This window comes from Lissotriton helveticus, chromosome 2_1 (assembly GCF_964261635.1).
Source record: "Lissotriton helveticus chromosome 2_1, aLisHel1.1, whole genome shotgun sequence".
Taxonomy (NCBI): Eukaryota; Metazoa; Chordata; class Amphibia; order Caudata; family Salamandridae; genus Lissotriton; species Lissotriton helveticus.
The window spans coordinates 1,733,246,928-1,733,270,937 of record NC_136059.1 but is presented as its reverse complement, the minus strand read 5'-3'; the positions used below and the strand labels follow the sequence as shown (position 1 = coordinate 1,733,270,937).

General features: G+C 48.2%; 1 protein-coding gene across 3 annotated transcripts in view; it reads left to right on the top strand.

Moving 5' to 3' along the window:
• CFI (complement factor I) overlaps positions 1 to 24,010 on the top strand; it is a 365,757-nt gene that overhangs the window by 100,644 nt on the left and 241,103 nt on the right. For all 3 annotated transcript variants that reach the window (XM_078676680.1, XM_078676681.1, XM_078676679.1), the window contains one exon: positions 1,071 to 1,233. In XM_078676680.1, coding sequence (XP_078532806.1) covers positions 1,071 to 1,233 — 163 coding nt within the window. The remainder of the gene's footprint in view (positions 1 to 1,070; positions 1,234 to 24,010) is intronic.

Here is a 24,010-nt window from a genome sequence, read left to right as displayed (position 1 = left end):
TGGATGGCCTTCCCCAATCCCTCCCTCAGATCTGTTTGGGTGATATTCTCAGGCCATACCACAACTTGGGCCAGGGCTTGGGATCTTGCTGTTGCGTCTCCTCCAACTTGTACTTGGGTATGTGGGCCTTTTGGTAAGTGCTCTTAGGGAAACCCCCCATTAGACATGCTGTCTGCTGTAGATAGTGCCTTTGTGAGGGGTATGATACCGATTCATGCAGTCACACATGCTCTTCAGAGAGGCATCTGACTACAGTGTTCCTAACCAGCACTCTGCAGATCAAGCATGGTTCAGACTTTAGCGCCGTCACCGTTATTTCTGTCATTGATGATGTTCTTAGGGCTGACATGCACATTGGCCCTGTGCATGAAAACTTGATCAGACTGATCATATTTTCATGCAGTATCGGCTGCTGGTGTAGAGCACCTTCAAGTTGGACTTTAGTGTGTATTGGCTCACTGGTGGTGTGGTACCGCCCCCTCATTCCTATTGGCAAGCCACCCAAGGCTAAATTATCCCCCCTGGTTACTGATTCTTTGGTACGGGGTCAATAGAATACTTGGGCAGCGTTACCATCCGCATCTGCATTTTGTTCTTAAAGGAGACTGTGATTTTATCACTCCTTTATACATTTTATTTGCGTGTGCTGCATGTTTTGCATTAAGCATCATTTTGTTTTTAAATGTGCCTGTCTTAATTTCACTTTCTTTATTTGTCATTTCCATATATTTCTTCTATTTTTTAATTTTTACGCATAATTGTACGGCCCATTTGAAGTGCTTTAGTGATAAGTGCCATAAAAGCTACGTTCGATAAACAATAATTCACTGCTTGGTTTAATTTGGTGGTCGAATTCTATCAAAAAATGCTTAGAAACATTTATTCAGCCAAGTATAATTCAACATTGTTTATAATAAACTGACTAGATTCATGTATAAATGATTATTCATGTCATTTTGCGACCCAAGACTTTCATGCTGAATACTCCATCAAAGTGCCAGCAAAAACCTGTAAATATATTGTCAGTGACTGACTGGTATCTCAAACATCAATACCTAACTAAATTTCAGGAAAATTCAGCATTTCCTTGAAAAATGAAGAAGAAAGTGAATCCCAATCTAAAGGTATCGTCCAAGTATATTTACCAAACAATGAACAAGCAAAATACATATGCAAGAAAGAATGGACAACACAAGAGGCAAACGCAGTCTGTAGACAGCTTGGATTCAACAAGTAAGTGTATTCGAATACCTTATCTATAAGTGTTATAATGCTGACTTGGGATAGCCATTGTTTCTTGATCAATATATTTTTATAGGAGAAAATTAATCCATTCCGTATTGAAAGAGCAAAAGAGAATAAGCAAGGACATGAAATTAAAGTACTGATAAAGCGTCAAATCAGGGTGACTATGTAGAACACGATAAAGGAAAATAACGCGTTTGGCAAAAGTGTATGCATAAAAACATTGTGGAAGACATTAAAGAAAAAACAAATAATATCTGGAATTAACATATAGCTTCACTGAAAGGATTAGTAAAAATATATATTTTTGTGCATGGAAACAAGGCCATCTGTAGTAGTAATGTCTAAGAAAATTGCATATGGAAAGGTAAATTAAAAAATATGCAAAAATGTCAGTTCTTTATCACCAAGAGTCTTACAGAAGGGACATTGAATAGCAGAATCCTGACAAAACAATGAACAACAATGACAGAATCTGTTCACACATATGGGTACTAACCTACATTCTAACCATACTGCGTGTCGCCGAAGAGGATTCACTATAGCGTTATGACGTACTATGTAGGGTATTGTTTCCCTTATAACACATGGCAACACATCCCCTTTCACCCAACCTTCTTTTTAATTCTTGATTTCTAACTGTTTCCACTGAAAGCGATCATGTAGGTGGAACTAAGTAGAATAAATGTGGAATCAGTTCAGAAAAATCTTGGGGCCTTATTATGACTACGGTGGTGGTACAGGCACCGCCGCACTGGTGGTCCGGCTGCCCCATTACAACATGAGCGGTCGGACCGCATTGGTACTGTGACAACCTCCAGGGATCTCTGTGGTCTTGAGGCCGCAATATGCATGGCGGAGCCACTGCAGCAAAGTCAAGCATATTACGAGTTTCCTCACCGCCACACTTTTCATGGCAGTGCGACCGCCATGAAAGATGTGGCGGTGAGGAAACAAAGGGCCCCCTTATGACTTCGCGCCATGGGGTGCATGCAGGAGGGCACATTTTTTGCCCCCCTGTCTGCATGAACCCTGAGTTCCTGCAGGGCATGGATTTGATGGTCAATGCCTTGCAGGAACTGCCTTTGATGCTCCCAATGCGGTGCATTTTTCCAAGACACCGCCGTGGGACCACCAAAGAACTGCCTGCCAGAGACTTTAAAGTCAGACTCTGGTGTGCGTTTTTTTATTGCTTTAGCGGTCTCGGAGTTGGGCGGCGGCATTGCGGCCCCGCTCCAAGACAGTCAAAGTCATAATAAGGCTCTAAATTTTGTAATATGGTGCAAAATACATTTTAAGCAGTTCCAGTTGAAGGCACTTTCAAAGTTGAATATAGTTTAGAATGTGCAGCTGCATTGCTGTTTTCTTGTAATGAACTCAAGTAGTGTAATCTAACAAGTCTCTACTTTTCTTTTTACAGCATAGTTGTGACATAGTCACTGGTACTAAGAAATTGATGGAGCTGCTCAACTGCAGTAATATATTACACTTTAGTTATGATGTCATAATACTTTCTGCTAGAGCCATTAAGCAGTGTGAAAGGCAGGTAACTGAGCAGAATTCAAACTGATCTTCAAGCAAAGGGAAGGAGAACCCCTTATGTATAATATACTTATTTAAAGGTGCTTTCAGTCACCTATCTTCATCCATTGGTCTCTGGTGTGTCATTCACATGTTGCTACCGCCCACTATAGCATACGCCATGTGGTAATGGTTCACCTTACTTTAGGTTTTCTAATATGTTTGTCATCAGTGAATGCATACTTGCAGAAATGAAAAATATATGATAAAAAGTTCATTTTTTGCACTGCTACAGCTCATCACATGTAAGCAGGTACGTTTCTGCATGTCAGCACACATTTTAAACAACATCCTTTTTAAAAGACCACCTTTATTAAACTGCTTATAACATGATTTTGCAACAAACTACTAGCTTCTTATTGGTATGTTTAACCCTTTAACTGCTGAGGCTTACCCACCCCCAGTGCTAAGCCCTTTTTAGGTTTGAGCCTGTGAGAGTATGTGTTAGCACGTGTCTCACTTGAGAGACACTATTGTATTCAACAAGCATTTGCAATGCAATAGGTCTCGCATTTACAAGAGTTTGAGCTATTGCCATTGTAAATGACACTGTCTTTTACAAAACATTTTTTTGTTTGTTTAAATTTCCTTATTTGCTTTTCGTGTCAAGATTATCGTTTACATATGTGATAAAGTGCAATATACAGATTAGTATTTGTCTGGTGGTGTTTACATGTTCATAGGTTTGTACCAAAACAAAACAACTTAATCACGCTTAACTGTGCGAGGGAGCATGTCAATACAGTCATACAGTCATACAGTACATTTAGTATATCAGACAAGTTTGATATCATTCGTCTTCCACGTCCAGCTGTTCCTATGTTTCGGTATATTCATGTGTCTCACACCCCACCTTCACCGGTCTGAATAAAGTGTAGTTCGGGTTCGATCCAACCCCAGAACATATCAGCTCCACTCAGTTCCTGTACAGCCTGCGCATCTACATATATTGGCTATATTAAAGGTGCCTTCATCGTATAGGCCACAAAGTGTATGTATCTTGGCTTTGTGCCAATCTGTAAGCGTGCTTTTGAGGGTGTCTGTTCTGTTTCTCTGTGTCCCTTGCAACAGCAACGCTGGGGCATAGGGGATCACAGTCCTGGTGAAATGGAGGCTGTATTTATGGCAACGATGGGCCAGGGCCAGGTAAGCCGGCGATGGAGTAGGGGAGTGGGCTATCCGATGGAATAAATGGTAAACCAGAGATTGTGACCATGGTGGGTGCAATGTAGCGGTGTCATGTAAGTTAAGCCCGGCGAGCCATTAAGTCACCCACTGCAGTTGTGAAGCCAAGTGATATAACCCGGTTAGGGGCGCGTACAGTTTCCAAAATGCTATTCTGTGATGGCTCGAGTTCCAGATGAAGACCCGGATTTTTTGCTCCAGCTCTCAGAACGTTTTGGTGGGAACGTAAATAGAGAGATTGGAGAAATAATACAGTAGTTTTGGCAGCATTACCATTTTGGTCATGGCAATTGTGCTCATCACATTTAGTGGCAACGTTTTCCAGAACATAATTTGTGACCTAATGGCAGATGTAGCTCTGGTCAAATTTCCTTCTAGAATATCCGCAGAATCAAAGTAAACTAAAATGCCCAGGTATCTAAAGGTGGATGATTGCCAGTGGAAGAGGGTGCCACCGATCAGCAGATCTGGATTTGGTGTCCCACCCCTGTAGGGATACAGGCAGTACTTGGCCCAGTTTACGTTGAGGCCTGACGTCTTCTTGAAATTTTCTAGTGTTTCCGCTATGATGCTGGATATATTGTGTAAATCTCTAATATATAACAGAAGATTGTCTGCGTATAGTGAAATTGTGTGTAAGCGTCACCTAGTCTAATACCCCAGATTTCTCCCCCTCCACACAGTCGGGTCACCAATGGTTCCATTGTTAGTGAGAATAGGAGTGGAGACAGAGGACAACCCTGTCAGGCGCCTCTGTTGATGGATAGACTCTCCGACGTCATGCAACCAATGCGCACTTTAGTCACGGGTTGTGTGCAGAGCAATTTAATAATTTGGAGAAAGGCGATTCCAAACCCATACCCGCAGAGTACCTAAAAAAAGTAGGGACATTCGATTGAATCAATGGCTTTCTCTGGGTCTAAGACCGTACAGCCCGAGTTAGGCTAGGCCTCATTAGCATTTCTTTGGACTCTAATGAACTTTCGTATGTTTAATAACGTGTTTCTGGTGGGGACAAAGCCGTTCTGGTCAGGATGTACTAAAACCTTTGCTAACTGTGCCAGTCTCGCAGCAAATATGGATGATAGAATTTTATAATCCGTGTTGAGTAATGCTAATGGTCTATATGACCCTAGTATTTCCGGATCCCTACCGGGCTGGGGAAGGGAGACCAACAATGCCTCCCTCTGCGTGACCAAGAGTGTGGAGTCTGGTAATGCAATGTCATATACCTTTGTTAGTTGTGGTGCCATCAACTCCACATAAGTTTTGTAAAATTCAGATGGCAAGTCATCTGGGCCGGGGGTCTTCCCGGTAGTTACAGCACGTAAAGCTGCCAGTATTTCTTTTATTTGTAGTGGGGCGTAGTGGGGCGTCTTGTTCTAACTCTCCAACAGATGGGCATGCTCTGTCTTGCTCTCGCCCAGTATCCTGCCAGAGAGTGGGTTGCTAACTATGGAATTCTCGAGGTTCACTTATATGTTTTCCACTTTGGTAAGGGCTGTCTTGAGCTTCTTGCTCATACCCGCTTGAGTGCCTAGGCAATGTCCTCGCATAACCGTTATAAAAGCATCCCATTCTATTAATGTCAATAATGAGATGTCAGTGTTTTCTTCAAAATAAAGTGCCACTGCCTCCCCCAATGAGTCCCTGAAGGGCTCGTCCTCTAACAATTCAGGTTGCATGCGCCATCTTGGATTGGCAGTGTATTGACACCTCAGTCCAATTGTAACATGTGTGGATTGTGGTGAGAGTGTGTTCTTCCTGAGACACTAAGGGTCTTCAATGACTGGTACTAGGTCTTCTGTAACTAACATTCGGTCAAGATGGACATGCAAGTCATGTACCCCTGAATAAAAAAGTGTAGGCCCTATCTGTTGGGTTTCTGTGTCTCCATGCATCCACCAAATTCCAATGTGTTGCCCAGTGTTTCAGTGCTCTCATGGCTGTAGCAGTGGGTGTGTCTGGTAATGGTGGAAAGGAATGGTCCAGAGATGTGTCTAATACACAATTGTAACCACCCCCCCCAAGAAGCATTAGGAAGCCATGCCAGGCCAATAATCTGCTTGACAGAGAATCTAGGAACAGAGCCTGCTCAGTGTTGGGAGCGTTCACTGATGCTATTACGACTGGTCTGCCATCTAGGCTGCCCTTCACTATGACATACCGGCCGTCTATGTCTTGATGCGATTCCTTTATATTAACTGGAGATCCTGGCCTGATCCAAATCAATGTGCCTCTGGCATATGCTGAGTAACCCTTGGCGTATAGTTGTCCTCTCCACCTCCTCTGTAGGCTCCTTAATTCAGATCCCGCTAAGTGCGTCTCCTGTAAGAGAGCTATTTGGACGTGGTATCGCTTAAGATATGAGTAAATCAGGTATCGGCAGGAGGGGGTATGTACCCCTCTTACATTCCAGGTACATATCCTAATCGGCCCCATGGTGTATGTGTGAGGGTGGGTTCATGTCCCATGGGGGGGTCTAGGAGCGACATGGAATAGCACGGCCTGGCCAGAGGGTGCTGGTGTCCTGTAAACCGCTACCAAAGCTGTTTTGGTGCTGTTTCAACCTTGTGTGTGACAAGTAACTAAACTAATTAAAAACAAAACATATAATTCCAGAAGGGTGAGAGTGCAACAAGCAGTCGTCCAAACCATGTAACAATTAGACATATCGGAACGACTAGGGGATAGGGACATCCAGGCGGTGTGTGTTAATAGATACGAAAAAGAAGAACATTATATCTCCCCAAGGCATATACTGGAGCCTTACAGGTTAAAACATGCGCTGCCTCATCAGACAAGGCAGCTTATATTACAGTGCACAATAACAGTTTTCATCTCTACTTAAAGATCATGTGCATCGTTCACGGCAGGGAGAAAGCGGCCTAAACATTATAAGTGGCAGCTGATATGTGTAACAGCAATTCTAGAGATACTTTGTACTTGCGGATTCATCGCCGAGGTCTCGTGTGCTAATGCCAATGATCAGTCCATGATGTGTCATATTATGCCATCTGCAGTCTGAGGAGTGACCTCCGCCAACACCTCCGAGTCCTGCGAGTTCAGCGTTTCATCAGTGGATTCTGCATCACTTTCTCTGTCTGGTAGGCTTGTCTCCGAAGATGTGTCGCCCGGTGTGTTTCCTATTTCTGCTGCTGCTTGGAGGGCATTGCACTGATCCAGCTTCATTTGCTCTGGGTTTGGGCCGAGAGTTTGGGTCAGTATTTGTATCTTGCATCTTTTTCCTCCCCTGTGTTGTCTTGGGCCTTCATTCTGTACTTTCCCCCTATTCTGCCGGTTGGTGCAGCCTTTCCTGTCAGCTCCAGGGAATCTAGCCACTCCCATGCCGCTACAGGGGTGTTAAAAAAGTGTGCTTTTTCTTTTGCAATGACCCGCAATCGGGCGGGGAACAGTAGGGAGTATTTAAGATCTAGTTGGCGAAGTCGGCGCTTCACCTCCATGAAGGAATACCTTTGTCTTTGTACTGTTGCAGTGAAATCAGGAAAAACATGACTGTGTTGTTTGCTACCTGTATTTTCTGCAGTTTCCAGGTTTCTTGTAAGATTGCGTCCCTGTCCTTGTAATTCATTACACGGAACAAGTATTGTCTTGGGCTTGCTTCCGCCGGTGGGGACCTGCCTGGCACTCTGTGTGCTTGCTCTAAAACAAAACACAGCAACAATGATCCCTTCGGCATCAGACCACGTATCCAGTTCTCTACGTATGTCGTCGCATCTGTTCCTTCTGTGCCCTCTGGCAGACCCACTAAGCGTACGTTCTGGATCGGCCTTCAGAGTCTTCAACTCGGTTTTCAAGGAAGTTAATGTGGGCAATTAGGTCTTTAACAAGCTTTTCGGCAGCCTGCACCTGTGGGGAGACTTTCGCCGTTGCTGCTTCCAACGTGGTTGTTCTGTGTGTGAGCTTATGGTGGTCGCGTGAAGGAGGTTTAGGTCGAGAGCTACTTTATCGATTTTGTTTTCCAGCGAAGTTTGGGTCTGGTTCATAGTGGTGCTCAGTTTTTCCACCGCTGCCAATACAGCATCTAGCTTGTTGAACATGTGGTCCGTGGGCCCTTCTCTGGTCATTTTGTCTGATTGGGTGCGGGTTGAGGGGAGCTGTCACGATGGGCCACCAGTACCAGACCTTAGTCAGTTATTGTGAAACATAGGTCTTCTGTGTGTTGTGCAGCAATTTCACCTGCGTATGCCAGTGCTGCGCTGTTCCAGCTGCTGATCGTTCTAGCCCAGAATCTCACTGCTCAGGCTCCCTCCGTTACATGGGTCTAGGTTGACACTAAGGTGGTTAATGATCTTTTGTGGGAAGGGGCAGCCCTGGCGGCGTGGTACCCTGGCCATCATGCTCCTTTACACCTCCTCCACGTTAATGGTCATCCACTCGTGGCCCAATGTTGCTGGGTGTCTGTGTGCCAAACAAGCCCCAGGTTTGGCACGGACTATGTAAGTCTGTGATTGCGTTTGTAACTACTGCATCATCGGGGTCTGCAGGCCTTCTGCAACAGGTTGTCCCCCTATATCTCGCCCTTCTTGACCATTCACTTGTGTGCACACCATGCGCTTCTCCCTGTGTTTTTCTTGTGCTTAGATATCTGGGTGTCACAGCGCACTTTGCCCGCATTCAGCAGCAGGATCAGCCCTCATGTATTGCACCGCACTCACTTCAGAGTTGTCTATCTGTGGTGTGGTTCCCCTGTGTCAGGCCTTCAGGCCCTTCTCATCGTGATGGGGTGCTCCATGTGTTGCGTTTCCCAATGCCAATAAAAGCCCCAGGTCGTGGAATGTGTCTCCGAGCGGTTGCTCCCAGCGTCGAGTCCAGCCCAGTCTCCGGGGCACAGGCCATTGTCGGCAGAGTTTGGCCACCCGGGGGGGTCCTTGGCACCAACATTCCTGTCAAGTAGGTCTACGTGTTCCTTAGGCGCAGCGAGGCCTCAGTGTTGCATAACGGTTGCAGCCGCGTCTTACGCCCTCCTGCCACAGGCCACGCCTCCTCAATATCTTCTGGCCACTGATCCACTGTTTCCCAGCGGCCGCGGGACTCGTGAGCCATCTCTATGTTCTTCACGGGGTAATGGAGCCGTGATTCTGGGGATGCTTGTGCTGGAGAAATGAATGGATGATAGGGGATAGGCGGTGGAGCGTAGCAAAGCACGCGCGCCATCATTGCCTGCCTGGCCACGCCCCATGGCAATGTCTTTTACTCTTGTGTTTTTTTTTAGGTCTGGCCTGTCAATGTGCTTGCGAGAATATAGGGGCTTAATGAGAGCTTAACCATTCGGGCGATTTCATGCTGTGCCCGTGAAACGCAAGCTCAATGCGCAAGCGCATTGACCGCAAAGCGCGTGCACATGAAAGCCAGCAGCTTCACTTGAAAGGGATCCGCTCCGCCCCCTGCTGCATCAAAGGCTTTCTTCTTCGCACTTTTATCCGCTCCGCCCCCTGCTGCATCAAAGGCTTTCTTTTTCACACTTTTCACGGCCGCCAGGCCGTGTCGCATTTCTCCTCCCCCTCCCCCTCCCCACAGCAATGCTTTTTTTTTCATGCTTGTCTTCACCTCGCTCTGGCCATTACTGCTTTTTTTTCATGCTTGTCTTTTTTTCATGCTTGTCTTCACCTTGTCTCCCTTCCCCCTGCTTTCGCTCTGGCCATTACTGCTTTTTTTTCATGCTTGTCTTCACCTGGTCTCCCTTTCCCCCTGCTTTCGCTCTGGCCATTACTGGATGCCGCAGAGGGGTAGATTTGCTTTATCAGTATGTCTGGACGCTTTCCCACTGCTGTGCTTAATGTTTATTCAATTCGTAAAGTGTGTTAACAATGATACAAAAAAACATTTGCCTTTCTCATCTGATTCTGAAAATGTTGCTGCAAACTGCTATGGTACAAGTGCAATCTACGTAGTTCATCGCATACATTTTGTGACTGGTGCTGCTAATTTTCCACATTGTTGTCAACAAATGTGGAACTCGCATTGAGAAAGGGTAATTCATTGTTGTGTATCAATGGCGCATGCGCGCATGCAAGCTGCGTGTTTCATCAAGTGCCCCTTGCACGATGTGCGCATGATTAGAACGCTTGAAATACCTGCTAAAAACGTGTTTTCCCAAACTTAATTGCGATCCTGTGTCCAAAGTGAAAAAATAAAATATATCTAAATAAAAAAATTTAAAAAACAGATCCCAAAACATCATGGGCACAGGCACAAAAACGAACACAGGTACTACACCGCAAACTCGTGCACTGGTGCAGGTTTTGATAATAGAGCCCCTGATGTTTTGTGAATTGGTTTTTATGTTAGTTCAGATTAATAGTAGTGCACATTTTATAGCCCATCCACCTCTAGGCGCTCTTCGGCATATTCATCAGGTTTGTATGTTTTGCTTTAAATATTCTTTCCTAGCGTTGCAGTGGAAATATTGTTCACAAAGTTTCATGGTGTTTGCGCTGGAATAATACATGAAAGGCTTAATATCCTAAAAATACGGAATTGCAAATGTGTAAGGCCGAGTTTTCCTTGTTTTAAACGTGGGCAGAATTAGAAAGGATGCTTTGTTTTAGAAAGCTGCTTTCGCCACTCACGAGTTTACATAACGCACAAGCGGCAGCTGGGCAGAGGTGGTCTTCAAGACATTCTAAAGCTGCAGAGATGTGGCTGATAAGAGTTTCCATTGCGTCTCACCCACAAACCCTTTACAGTACTTCCGTTAATTAGTTTAGTGGGGAACATTAAAAGGAAATGTCACCATGTAAAGGAAATGTCACCATGTAAAGATATTTAATATCATTTAGCGCACTCCCCCGGAGAATAGGCAATTTGGTAGCCTTCCGTATTGCAAGCGTCCTGGTGAGCTCTTCTGCTGCCATTTCTCTGCTAGGCACCTCCCTGCTGCTCTAACTTGCCCGCCCCTACCAGGACTGATGCGACGTGCAAGTGCCAGCACACCTCTTCCACAGCCGCCCTGGGGACCCCGAAAGATAGTAGCACGTGGGAAACCTTAGCAGGATGAACAGGCAGAGCACTGAGGTCTTCCATAACCGCTGAAAATGACGAAAGGGGGGGGGGGCAGGGGCGTAGGAGACACTAAATTTCTGGGGGGGACAGGGACAACCTTTTGGACTCTCCAGTGTCCCTATAAAAATCGACCATTGTCTAGGAACCGTTCACTCCGTTAAAAGAATACAATCGCATAGTTTTTTTTTTTTTTTGTTTTTTTTTTTATGTTTCAAGACATTTATTGAGCATTGTCAGGAACACACAGCGTCTCGCCAACAACCCGGAGGCCGGCCGCTATCAGAGCATACAGTAAGACAAAGCATTTCCAACAGGTATTCGTGTTAAAACAGTTCTGCCAACAGTTCCATCCAAGTGACAATTGCAGCGTCTGTACAGCTAAATAAATGAGTCTCGAAGTTTTTTGTTTTTTTTTGAACCTTTATATAACCAGTAACATGTGCAGTGTCCCTACAAACTCAGGAGTGATGGGGGGGGGGGGGGGCACACGGGCATCCAGGCGGGCATAGCTAATCTCGATAGGCAAAGGGGGGGGGCGGCGGAGTGGCAGAGGCATGAGGCCAAAAAAGAGGGAAGGGCCAGCCACAGTATCGGAAGCAACGGTTAGCAGGCCCCAGGAACGTCGCGGAGGATGTGATGACCTACATAGGTTCTGAACTGAGGGGGGGGGCCAGGAGAGGGACAGAGATGGGGGGGGATGGGGGGGGGGGGGATAGCGGGGGGGGAAAGGGGGGGGATGGGGAGGGGGGGGGGGAAGAGGAAGGGGGGGGGGGAAGGGAGGAAGCAGCAGACCTAACATGTCATATACCTTAGCCCAGGGGCTGTATCGCCAGTCCAAAATAGCACCATCTAAGGATCCTTACTACCCAATTTCAATTGCTGTCAGTCCCAGGCGGGACTGGGGGGAGGGGGGGGGGGGGGGAGGAGGAGTGAGGAAGCAGATAGCACAGCATGCCATATACAGCAGTCCAGGTGGTACATTGCAATACCATGAACACCATCAACAAATTTCCGTTGCCCAACTTCAAGTGCTGGCATCCTCGGGCGGATCAGTTATCAAATAACATTGTAAAGGGGCCCATATATCAGTAGGCCTATAAGTAGGCGGCAGTAGTTCAGAATAGGTATGCAATTGCTCCTGGCAATACACCATATCACTCATCCAATCCTTGAATTTTGGCGCTCTTCCCCTCCCCCATCTACAGGCCACCCTACGTTTGGCCAATAGCATAGCCAGTGCCACATATTTGCGGTGAGCCGCTTGGAAAGGTGCAACATATCCCAGAAGGGCCACCATTGGGGATGGATCCACCGTCATGTGTATCATTTTAGAGAGGGCCTGAAATACCTGAGTCCAGTATCTATTCACTTCAGGACAACCCCATGCAAGGTGAAGGAAATCTGCTCCCGGGGCCCCACACCTGTCACAGGCATCGGTAGGCCTAAGCTGGAATCTGTGTAGGCGCGCTGGAGTGTGGTACAGCCTGTGCAGGTATTTATAGTGGATTATCCTAAAACGGCTGTTAGACGATATGCGCTCAGTTTGCTGTAGGCAAAATTCCCATTGGGTGTCCGTGAAGGTCAGTGCCAGATCCTGTTCCCATTTCTGCCTAGCGGGCAGAGCAGTGTATGTCGTGTTGACCCGTATAGATTTATAGAGTGCCGACACCAGTTTAATAGGATGGTCGTGAAGCAGCATGTTGTGTAAGGGAGGTAGCACCGGGGGCTCGGTAGGGAAAGCAGGCGTGATAGCTTGCAGTCCGTGTCTGAGCCTAACATAATAAAACAAGTCCAGGGGCGTCGGGTGGATGCCCTCATATAAATGTTCCCTAGTTCGGAAGACGCCGGCTAGGTACAGGTCTCCCCACGTAGTGACATTAATCTTTTTCAATAATTTTTGAAAGCCAGTCTCCTGTAGGAGCGGCAGCTGTGGGTGATAGGCCAGCGGCAATGACGGTGCGTATAGGAAGTGCAAGTCCAGCCGAGACACGACAGAGTTCCATGCCGTCACCGTGCTCGACACAGTGGTAGGGGTCTTGTCCCTTCCTTCAACCTGGGAGTAGAGTGCTCCTTCAATAGGGATGGGGTGTGCCAACCAGTGCTCAGCCGCCAGTTGGGGCATATATCTCTGCTGGCGCACCCAAAAGTACGCATAATGGGCCTGAGCAGCTCGGTAATAGAGCTCAAAGTCGGGGATTCCAAATCCCCCTTGAGAGTATGGTCGGATAAGGATCTCCCATTTGAGTCTGGGCGTCCTATCTCCCCACACTAGTCGGAGCAGTTCTGAGCGTAGCAGACGAAAGAAATGGGAACCGGGGTGGTATGGAATGTTCAAGAATAAGTATAAAAGTTGAGGGAGTATGACCATCTTAACCAAGGAGGCTCGTCCCGCCATGGAAAGAGGGAGCGTGATCCATCTGGATATATTGTCACTCATCCTGTCCATCACAGTGCCATAGTTCGCACGAATCAGTTCTTCTCTACTCTTTTCCACATGTATACCCAGGTACTTAAAATCCCCTGTGCACCAGGCAAGTGGGAATTCAAGTGGGAATTGAACTGTCGAGGCAGTAAGGGGGAAAATACATGATTTCTTCCAGTTGATTTTAACCCCCGAAAGGGCACCAAACCGAATGAGTTCACGGAGTATGGGATGCAAGTTTTCACTAGGGTGGCGAACATAGAGGGTGATATCATCAGCATACATAGAGACAAGTAACTGTCTCTGAAAGCAACGCAGTGCCTTATCCTGATGATGCTGACGCAACTTAGCCGCCAGGGGTTCAGTAGCTATGGCAAAAAGCAGGGGGGACAGGGGGCATCCCTGTCTTGTTCCTCTTGTTATGGGGAAGTCTGATGACAGTTTCCCATTGATGAGTACTTTGGCTGTTGGATATACATACAGTAATTTAATCCAGGAAATAAAGAGAGGTGGGAAGCCCATTCGCTCAAGTACTTTAAACACATAGTCCCATTCGAGCGAGTCAAACGCCTTGGTGGCGTCTATAAAGATGGCTGCCATTGGGAGGTCCTCATGGACGGAGTCGTATACTGAGAAAAAGGTACGGAGATTATGTGATGTAGCCCTTCCAGGGACAAACCCGGCCTGATCTGGAAGGATAAGTGCAGGCAGGAGGAGGCTGATGCGCGTTGCAATCAGTTTCGCGAGGATTTTAACGTCGCAGTTTAATAGGGACAAGGGCCTGTAAGAGTCGCAGTCCGAGGCGGGTTTCCCTGGCTTAAGCAGCGATGTAATGAGGGCAACTCTCATGGAGGCAGGTAGTTGGCCCACCTCCAATGCGTCTTCAAAAACTTCCCGCAATACCAGTGCCATGAAGTCAATAAACGTCTTGTAGAATTCTATAGGTATGCCATCTAAACCGGTGGCCTTACCCGATTTCATGCCCATGATAGCTTCCCTGACCTCGTCCAATTCAAAAGGGGCGTTCAAGAAGGACCTCTGCGCATCACTCAACCAACCCAGGGAGACATCCGCTAGATAGTCATCCAATGTGAGTTCACCACGCCTGCCAGTGGAGTACAGTACACCATAATGGCGCACGAATTCGTTAAGGATTTGGGTGGTGTCTCTAAGTATTAGCCCCTCAGCCGTCTCAAGTTCCAATATTATCGTCGGAGCGCGCAATAGTTTGACCGTCGCTGCCAGAGCTTTCCCAGGCCTCTCACCCTCCCCATATCGTCTAGCCACCCAGTATTTGTTCCGAAACTTTACCTCGCGAGCAGCTTCTTCAGAGAATTCCGACAATTTTTCGCGAATGGTAGCGAGGGTCGTATTGTCAGGGTTTGCTCTAAGGCGAATTTCAGCACTGCGTAAGTCAGCCTCTATGCTGCGTAATCGGGTCAGTATGCTCTTGAGCACTCCCGAGCTCTTTGATATACATAAGCCTCGGAGTGTGGCCTTAAAGGCATCCCATATAGTCGCAACGTCCTGGACAGAGTCTTTATTGCGTTTAAAGAAATCTAGGCATTCAGCACGGAGTTCCTCTTGGAACACCTCGTCCAACAACATAGTGGGCTGCATGCGCCACGCCGTTACCGGGGGGCCGAGCTCAGAACCAGTCAATGTGATCAAAACGGGGGAGTGATCGGAGTACGTCCTGGGAAGATGTGACGCATGTATCAGCGCTGTAAAAAGTTGTGAGGTTAAGAGGAAATAATCAAGTCTCGCCCATGACTTAGCCTGTGCTGTAAAGTGTGTACCCTCCTCTCTAGGTCCGCAGTGTGACCGCCAGGCATCAACTAGATTGTTACCGGCAATAGTCGCTCTAAGGACTTCGCGCCCATTCGTATAGTGGTGTGGGGCGGGGTGTGATCTATCCAGAGGGGGGTGTAGTGTCACGTTGAAGTCTCCTCCCCATATGATGTGTTGTGGCCCTGTCTCAACTATAGCCGCCCACAGAGAGGTAAAGAATTGAGGGTCATCCGTGTTGGGTCCATAGCAACAGACAAGTGTTACTGACATGTGTCCCAGTCTTCCCCATAGTAAACAATACCGTCCCTGGTGATCCACCTTGGAGCCAGCAGGCTGAAAGGGTGTGGATCTCTTAACTAGAATGGCTGTACCTCGTGCATACGATGAGTAGTTAGCAAAGATCGAGTGAGAAGCCCACCTACTCCCAAAGGTCTGTGACTTGTGGGGCGCACAGTGCGTTTCCTGTAGGAAAGCAATGTGAACACTATGACGATCAAGGTAACTCAATATTTGTCTCCTCTTCCTATGATCCCCCAGCCCTCTCACATTCCAAGTAATCACAGTCAAGCGTGTGTCATCCATGTAATCGTGTAATACAATAACTGCAGAAGTAAAGTTTGGATGGCCACCAATCCATCCTCAGCAACAATCAAAGCATCATACAGTCGGACCAGCCCATCACCCTCAAGCGGAAACAAAAATTGGAACAGAAAGGAAACGACCTGAACCCCTCCGCCATGTCCCCGCCATGAGTAATGTGCAGTACACCCATCCGGCCCCCGCACCCCCAGGCCATAATTAAGGAGTCTTCCATAGAGCAAATACGTGAGCTTAGTATACAACATGCACATGTCAAAACTAGAATCCCAACAGAATCCCCAGTAATCCCCTCCCCCCCACCCCCCACCCCCCGACAACCCCAGCAACCGGACCATGCTGGAAAAAGAGCAGGCAATTCTCAATGTGTAACTGTACATAACAAAGCATCCCAGAGCGTTCAAAGGAGGGTCCACATCTTTCCGCATTAGCCCGTTCTACCCAGTTGTCAGTCCACCACCCCCCACCCATCAAAGCCACCCCAACAACCCCAGCAACCTGACCAGGCCGGAAAAAGAGCAGACAGTTCCCAATGTGTATCTGTACAGAATAAAGCATCCCAGAGCTTGCAAAGTAGTGTCCACATCTTCCCGCGTTAGCCCGCTCTACCCAGTTATCAATCCACCACCCCCCGCCCACTGAAGCCACCCCAACTAGCCAGCATCCCGTTCCCACCCCCCACCCATACCCCAAAACAGTGCTAAATAGCAACCAACAAACAAGCAACCATGTGAATGTCATTGGGGAACACCCAGTCGGGGCCATCAGAGGTGCACGTTCCACCACCCCCAGCCATCCCACTCCATGCATGTCCACTCTAGGGTCACCCTCGGAGCGAAGAGGGATGAAGGGGGTGGGGCCTGGCATACATTACCACCTGCAGTCCAACACCCGTCCATGGCACCCCAGGGGCAGCAGCAGTCAGTTCCCGGCAGGGCGAGTTCCACCCATCCTCGAGGTGAGTGAGGATGTACCAGTCAATATCAGGAGGATACACCGAAGAGAGCCAGCCGCCACTTATTCTGATCCAGATGCATTGAAGTCCTCAGTTTCCGCAGTCCTCTTGGGTCGTTTGGGCAGGGTTTTAAGGTAGTCTTCGACCTGTTGTGGATTGAGAAAAAAATGCTGTGTACCCTGGTGAGTGACTCGTAACTTGGCCGGGTACAGGAGAGCATAGTCAATGTTCAAGTCACGGAGCTTCCGTTTAACAGCAAGAAATTTCCGTCGTTGTTCTTGTACCACCGGGGTAAAATCAGGGTATATCGAGAATGGCACTCCATCATACGTCAGGTTCTGGTTCGCTCTAGCTGCTTTGAGCGCCGCATCACGATCCCGGTAATTGAGCAGGCGAGCAATAATGGGTCGCGGTGGGGTCCCTGGTTGTGGTTGAGGCCCAAGGGAGCGATGCGCGCGTTCCACAATAAAGTGAGGCGAAAGAGCTTCCGCCCCAACTGTTGCTGTAAGCAGTTTCTCGATGTATAGTTCCATCCTCCCCGTGTTGGTTGATTCCGGAATGCCCGTGATGCGCACGTTGTTCCGCCGGCTCCTGGCTTCCAACTCCTCGTTCTTGGCAGCAATTACCCTCAGGACATTGTCCATTCTGGCAAGGCGGGAGTCATGTGCTGCGGTTGTGTCATCATTCACCGATATTCTGCGTTCTGCCTCAGATATGCGTTCTTCGTGGACATCCATCTTATGGGCAATGCTGTCCATCCTGGACGTGAGTCGGTCTACCTTGTCGACCACCGTCGCAAAGCCCTGTCGCATTTCTTGCAGGATGGTGGCCATCTCCGGGGTCAGCTGGGTCGATGTGGAGGCCTCCGCGACCGGGCTTCGGGGTGGCACCGCTTCTCCTGTGTGACGCGTCCCCTTTTTCTGCGGCGCAGTTTCAAACTGCAGTTTGGGCTGTCGACTGTCTGGCTTCCCCATATCTGCAAATCTATAGATGGACTTCCTGCGCCCCTGCGCCGTTTGCGCCGCCGTCTTGAAAGGGCTAGTGAAGAATATAGTGGCCACACACCACGCAGTGCGGTGCAGCAGCGCCGATCTTGCAGCTCGTGTGCCAGGTATTGGGGGTAGCTGAGCAAGTGCTGGCGGGGGTGGCTTTCAGCGTGAAATAGTGCAGTGCCGGTGTCTCGCAGGAGAAAGTGCAGGAATCTCGGCAAAGCCGCAGTGTTTTTCAAAGGGGTGGGAGCGTCCCCATTCCGGTTCAGTAAGATAAGGTGTCCCCTCGCGTCCAGGCGTTCTCCATACAGCGGCGGAGCAAGAACCAGTGAACAGATATCAGCTCCACTTCAGGCAGTGCAAGACTCTCCTGTTCCACCCCCAGCACCCGGCAACAGTGGCGCCCCAAAGACAGTCTTCCCAATGATGGTGTGGCGCGAGGAGAAGGGCAGAGAGAGATGGCAAGGTGCAGGACTCACCCAGCAAATATGAAATCCCTCGAGGGAGCACCGATGAGCCACAAAACTGAAATGCTGGTAGCGTGTAGGCTAAGTGGCAGAGGGCGGGCAGCAAGTACGCATACTGTCAGGGTCTGGGCGGGCTGGTATGGGTTACGGGCGCCCTGCCGGTAACAACCGGCAAAGCCAAATGCTCCAAATATACACTTGTTGCCGCCAGCAAAGGGGAGCCCCAGCCCAGTAAATTCGGCGGGAGCACCACACCTCCTCTGCCACCGCTCCGCAGATATAGCTCACCGTGATGCCTTCTGCCGCCAAGCTCCGCCGCCGAGCACTCTGGAAGCCCAGGCAGGCCACTCGCCAAGGTCGCAGGGCCCTCCCGCCTCGTGGTGAGCCGGGGGCTCGCGTAGATCTGGGAGCCGAGGTCCGACACCGCAGCAGGCAGGCTCCCGTCAGCCGGGGGGTTCCGTCAGCCGTAACTACGGCGTCCAAGGGTGTAGAGCCTCCAAAGTCACACCGATTGTGGAGTGATGCCAGCTGCCCCTCCGTGGGGATTTTCGGGCGGGTGCGTGCAGGGAAAGTAGGATTAATTCCGGATTAATATGCCAGGCTGCTGGAGCCTCACGAAGGTGCGGCCATTCAGCTAGTGCGCCCTCTAGCGCCCCCCCCCTACAATCGCATAGTTTTGTAGTGAAACATTGATAAAGGCAGGCATGTAGTCACACTTTCCAAGCATGCTTCGATTGTTATTTACATTCACAAAGTAATTAGACCAAATGTGAAAAAACATGTTTTTCTATGAATCTTACATCTTCATGCACCAAGCAAACAAAGATGGGACGAAAAAGGAAGAATAAACTGAATGCTCTTTGCGACATGTGCATGATTGTGAAGGGCTGTACACATCTTTAACAACTGTCAAAATGAGCAACTGGACCAGTACATGGTGGACTCGGATCTGACCTCTCCCCAAGATTTGGGAAAGACTAGTGGGTCCGTACCAGAGTGCAACAAAAGTCTCACGGTGGTGCTGACCAGAAGAAACAAGATTATTCTAAGGCCCAAGACACAGGTGGGGAGAAATCTAAAGAAAAGTCTTCTGAAGGTCCTTAAAAATCTTTCGCTGGGGGTAGGTCCCATTCCTCTTCCTCCTCTAACAAGAAACCTTTGTGCTATTTGTGTAAGGAAAAAGGTAAAAGGGCAAAGGATGCCGATTGCTCTAAGTCTAGCACCAATACTGCTACTACTACTCCTAAACCTCCAGGTGCTCCTAGCAATAGCACTGGTAGTAGTAGGGCCCCCAAGAGTTTAGCTGGGTTAACCTTGTGTACTAAAGGGGGTTCTGGCCTAGTCAGGACACCCACTCAGGCTGTTTTAGTCTGTAATGGTGGCACTGAGCTCGCCACCCTTATTGTAAGTCCCACTAATTTGGGCAAATACAGACAACAGCCTCTCATCAATGGTCAGGAAGCTGTGGCAAACAGTGACACAGGGGCCAGTGTCACTATGGTGACAGAAAAACTTGTGTCTACTGAGCGTATCCTACTTGGACAGATTTACCAAGTGACCAATGCTAACAATACCAAAACAGATAATTCCATGGAAGATGTCAATCTCAGCTGGGGAGGTGTAACTTGCCCAAAGAGAGTTGCGGCATCTCCTGACCTACCTGTGGACTGTCTACTGGGCAATCATTTGGAAACTTCAGCCTGGTCTGAAGTGGAGTTAAGGACTCATGCAGAAATGATGGGAATTTCATCCAGTGTCTTTGCTGTCATTAGGGCTGAGGCCAAGAAGTTAGGCACTGAGGGAACCCTGGATCCTGAAGAAATGGACCGGCCAGCTCGCAAGAGAAGGAGCAAGAAGGATAAAGATGTATCCTCCTGTCAGGCTTACAATGAGAATCAGCCTCCTCAGGGAGATGATCTCAGTACTTGTGAAGGAACCGTACCAGAGGAGCTTGGGCCTGACAAGGCAGAGCAACTAGGGGGTTACAAATGTGGGGGTGCCCCCGCATGAGCAGGACCCCCCTACAAACCCCGAAGACGATTCTCCAGGCTTTGTAAGAGCGATCAGCCATTTTAAGGTTTATAGTGGACATCAGTTATTAGGAGATGTCTAACTAAATAATGGCTGCACTGGACCTGGTCATGTTTTGTATTAAACAAGTTGGAATCATACCCCAACACTGACTCTGGTGCTAGAAGAATGATCCCAAGTACTAGGGAGCTCCTTAGATGACCCTCCTGTACTCCGAGTAACAACCTTCAGGGTCTGCCAGCAACCTAGTGCTGCTGACCACAGACACTATTCTGCCCTCCTGCTGCTGAGCTGAGCTTGAGCAAGGGTAGAACAATAGGTTTCCTGTCACAAGGAGGTGTGACCACCTCCCAAACAGGACTTATTGTACTGGGCTGGGGGCGCATGCCAGTGACACTAGACTGCTTTGAAGGGCCAAATCTTAGCCTTCCTTGCATACTTCTGTTTGAGACAGTTCAAGAGCCCTTGGTTACCACAAAACTGGAAAAAGAAAAGGGGAGTGTCCCCCCGTCTGTCCAGTCCTTCCTTTGGGAGGGATCCCCGAGCTGTTCCAACCCTTTCCCTAGGGTACTTAAGGGCTCCCCTGTGGGTATATACTCAGATTCTTCGTGGAACAAGACTCACCTCTGAAACCAAGACACTCTTCTACCGTTTGGACACTTGAACTTCGAACTTTGACTGGACCCAAGACTGCATCAAGGAAGGTTCCTGCTGTTCCTGGTCTTGTTGTTCAAGTCTTCTGCATCATCTGTGTCTGTGCATCACTAAAGTTCTCCAGAAGGCCCGTGGGCATCAAGGACATCCAAAGTAATCTCCCTTGGCGTCAAGGAGTCACTCCCCTGCATCTGGAGGCACCGCAACAAAGCTGACCAGTCTGCTGCTCCTGACATCCAACAGACTTCAGGGATCCCAGCAACACAGGTGGTGGTGCTACAGCCCCTAGAGGTCTGACCTGTCTTCTCTGCAATATTGAGGACAGTATAGCTCTTTGAAGCTGCTGGGACCAAACTCATGTGCACTGCGATGAATTGCCGTTGCCAAGACTTGTTGGCTCTGCACTCCAGAGATATTTGGGCTACAAGACGATTCACCCTTTAGCACCTCATCCCTCAAAGATCAGCAACCTCACTGCATCCTCTGCACCGTGGGCCATCTTTTGTGAGCTGCCTAAGGTCTTCTTGCGACTCCTGTGCCTTCGGCATGTGGGTCCTCTCGAGGGTCTTACTTTGCTTCAGCGGTCTCCCCTGCATGCCCAGAGCCTGCTCTGACTCTCCTGCACTTGGTGAGCCACTTGGAACTTACTGGTCCCAATGTTTGCATCTTTTTGCTTTCCACGCCATTTGCGGCTACCAAGGTTTGTTGGTCCTCCCACTAGACACCGACCACCTGAACACCGACACTCAATATGGGACAGCTTGTGCATGGCTCCTGGTCTTCCTAAGCATCTCCTGGTCCTCGCAGCTACAGCAACATGGTCACCATCTTCACTCTTGAACCTCCCAACATCGGTGGGGATTGTGCTTCTATGTCTCCTGGTCACTTCCGAGTGGCATAGACTCTATCCCCTTTGCTTGCAGGTTCTCTTCTTCAAAAATCCACTCTTGGATTCCACCAGACTCCTTCACATGCTCTTCAGAGGCATCTTCTTTGAAGTCTTCTTTTGTTGTCAATGGCAGGTTCCGATGTCAATTCAACCCTGTGCACCCAGCCTCCCTGGTGCAGGTAACCTGGTTCCTGGGGCATCCTTAAGTGGGATGACTCTTCAACCTCCCGTCTTCCAAAGGGTTTCTTCTGGGTCCTCTGGGAAGGGTCCTTCTTTTGTAAAACTGCAACCACAACTTCCCCATTGACTCCCATCAGGCATGCGGCTGTGTTTCTACTCTACACACAGCCCTTTGGGGTTCCTGGGTACTTACCTTGAGTAGTTCCTTGTGTCCCCATTCCCTATGAGTTTTCTGGTCCAAGTCCTGTTCTCCTTGAAATTTGTGTTCCACTTTCTTTGCTTATGGTTTGGTCTTCCCCTGGACACCATTGTATATTTGAGCAACTTGCCTAATTATTTTGAACTATTCTTGTGTGTATTGTTGATATCTCTGGATAGGAGATATACCAATGTGTTAGTGATTGTGTTGCATAATAAATAGCCTTATTTTTATAAAAACTGTGCAAGTTCTTTTTCATCTAATCTACGGTGTTGATTAAATGTGGTTAAACAAGCTGCTTTACATTCCTTCTGGCTAAGCCTGAAGGCTTCTCTCCACAGCTACCACTTTGAGAGCTTTCTATGGTTATCAAAGACCACTAAAATCACCATACTGGTTGCCTGTATTAGTGCAAGGTGCATCACTCCTGAGAATGTGCACCAGATCCTAAGCCAGCCTTCCACTAAACCGCCAACACCAGTTCTCTAATATACTTCTCCCAACAGTGCACAAGTCCTAAAAAAAGAAGTGGGGCACTAGCCAAGTTAGGCAGTATGTAAGTAACATCACAGCGCATGACATCGCACGTGGCATCACAGCACATGACCTCACGGGAAATATATCACAAAAAATCACATCAGATTCTAAGACCTCGCATATGTTAAGCAGGTCTATTATGAGTACATTCGAGTGCATTACAATATTTAACAAATTAGAGTTTGCGTTGAAGTTGTGCAAAAAATGATGCAACCTCGTGCAAGATCTAGGTCTCAACTTGTACATTTATTTATTAAAACTCTGCCAGAAAGAAATTGGCATCAAGGAGAAACATGGCTGTATATCTGTTCTGCTTAATTGGTTAGAAAGTCTGCATTTTGAAATATCTTATGGGGTTAAGGCACCTGGTGCAGTGATCTTTATGTACCCAGTAAATCTCAGGAAATAATGATAATAATGGTAAGATAACTCTGGAGGCGAATGCTCTTGCTGGAGAGACAGTGGTTTTGTCTAGTCCCTGTTTTGAATCAATGTAGCACAGAGGGTTAATATGTATTTGTATTTGTTAAGCGCTGCACTCATCCCAAGGGATATCAAGGCGCTGATAGCGGGTATCCAGATTCAGCTGCGGCATAATTAGGAATTAATACTTTGGGGAATAAGTGAGTTTTTAGTTTTTTACGGAACAGTAAGTAGTTGGAAGTGAGCCGAAGGTCCAAGGGTAGCTCGTTCAATTTTTTTGCCGCCAGATGGGAAAACTATCGCCCTCCTTTTCTCGCTTTCCTGATGCGTCTGGTTCTTGCCAGGGCCAGGTGAAGTGACCGAAGGCTCCTGGTGGGGACATAAAACTCAATTTTCTCCTGGAGTATGAGAGGGCCGGTTTGGTACAGGGCCTCATGTGCGTGGCTGAGTAATTTAAATACTGCTCTTTGTCGTATCGGTAGCCAGTGCAGCGTCTTCATGCATGCAGAGGCCGAGCTTAGCCTGTCTTTGTTGCAGACATGTTTGGCGGCGGCGTTCTGAAGCACCTGGAGTCGCGTCAGTAGGAGTTCGTTCATGCCTACAAATAGTGCATTACCGTTATCCATTTGACTAACTAGCAAGGCTTGTGTGACAGATCTTCTACAATCTAGAGGTATCCAGGGGAAAAGCCTGGCCAGGAGTTTCATGATGGCAACGCCTTTGCCGCAGAGAGCTCTTACATGGTCCTTCATGGACAGAGTATCATCGAAGGTGATGCCCAGGTTTTTTTGCGCAGTGTTTTGGGGTTTAAGCGGTGCCGAGTGTGTGTGGCCACCATG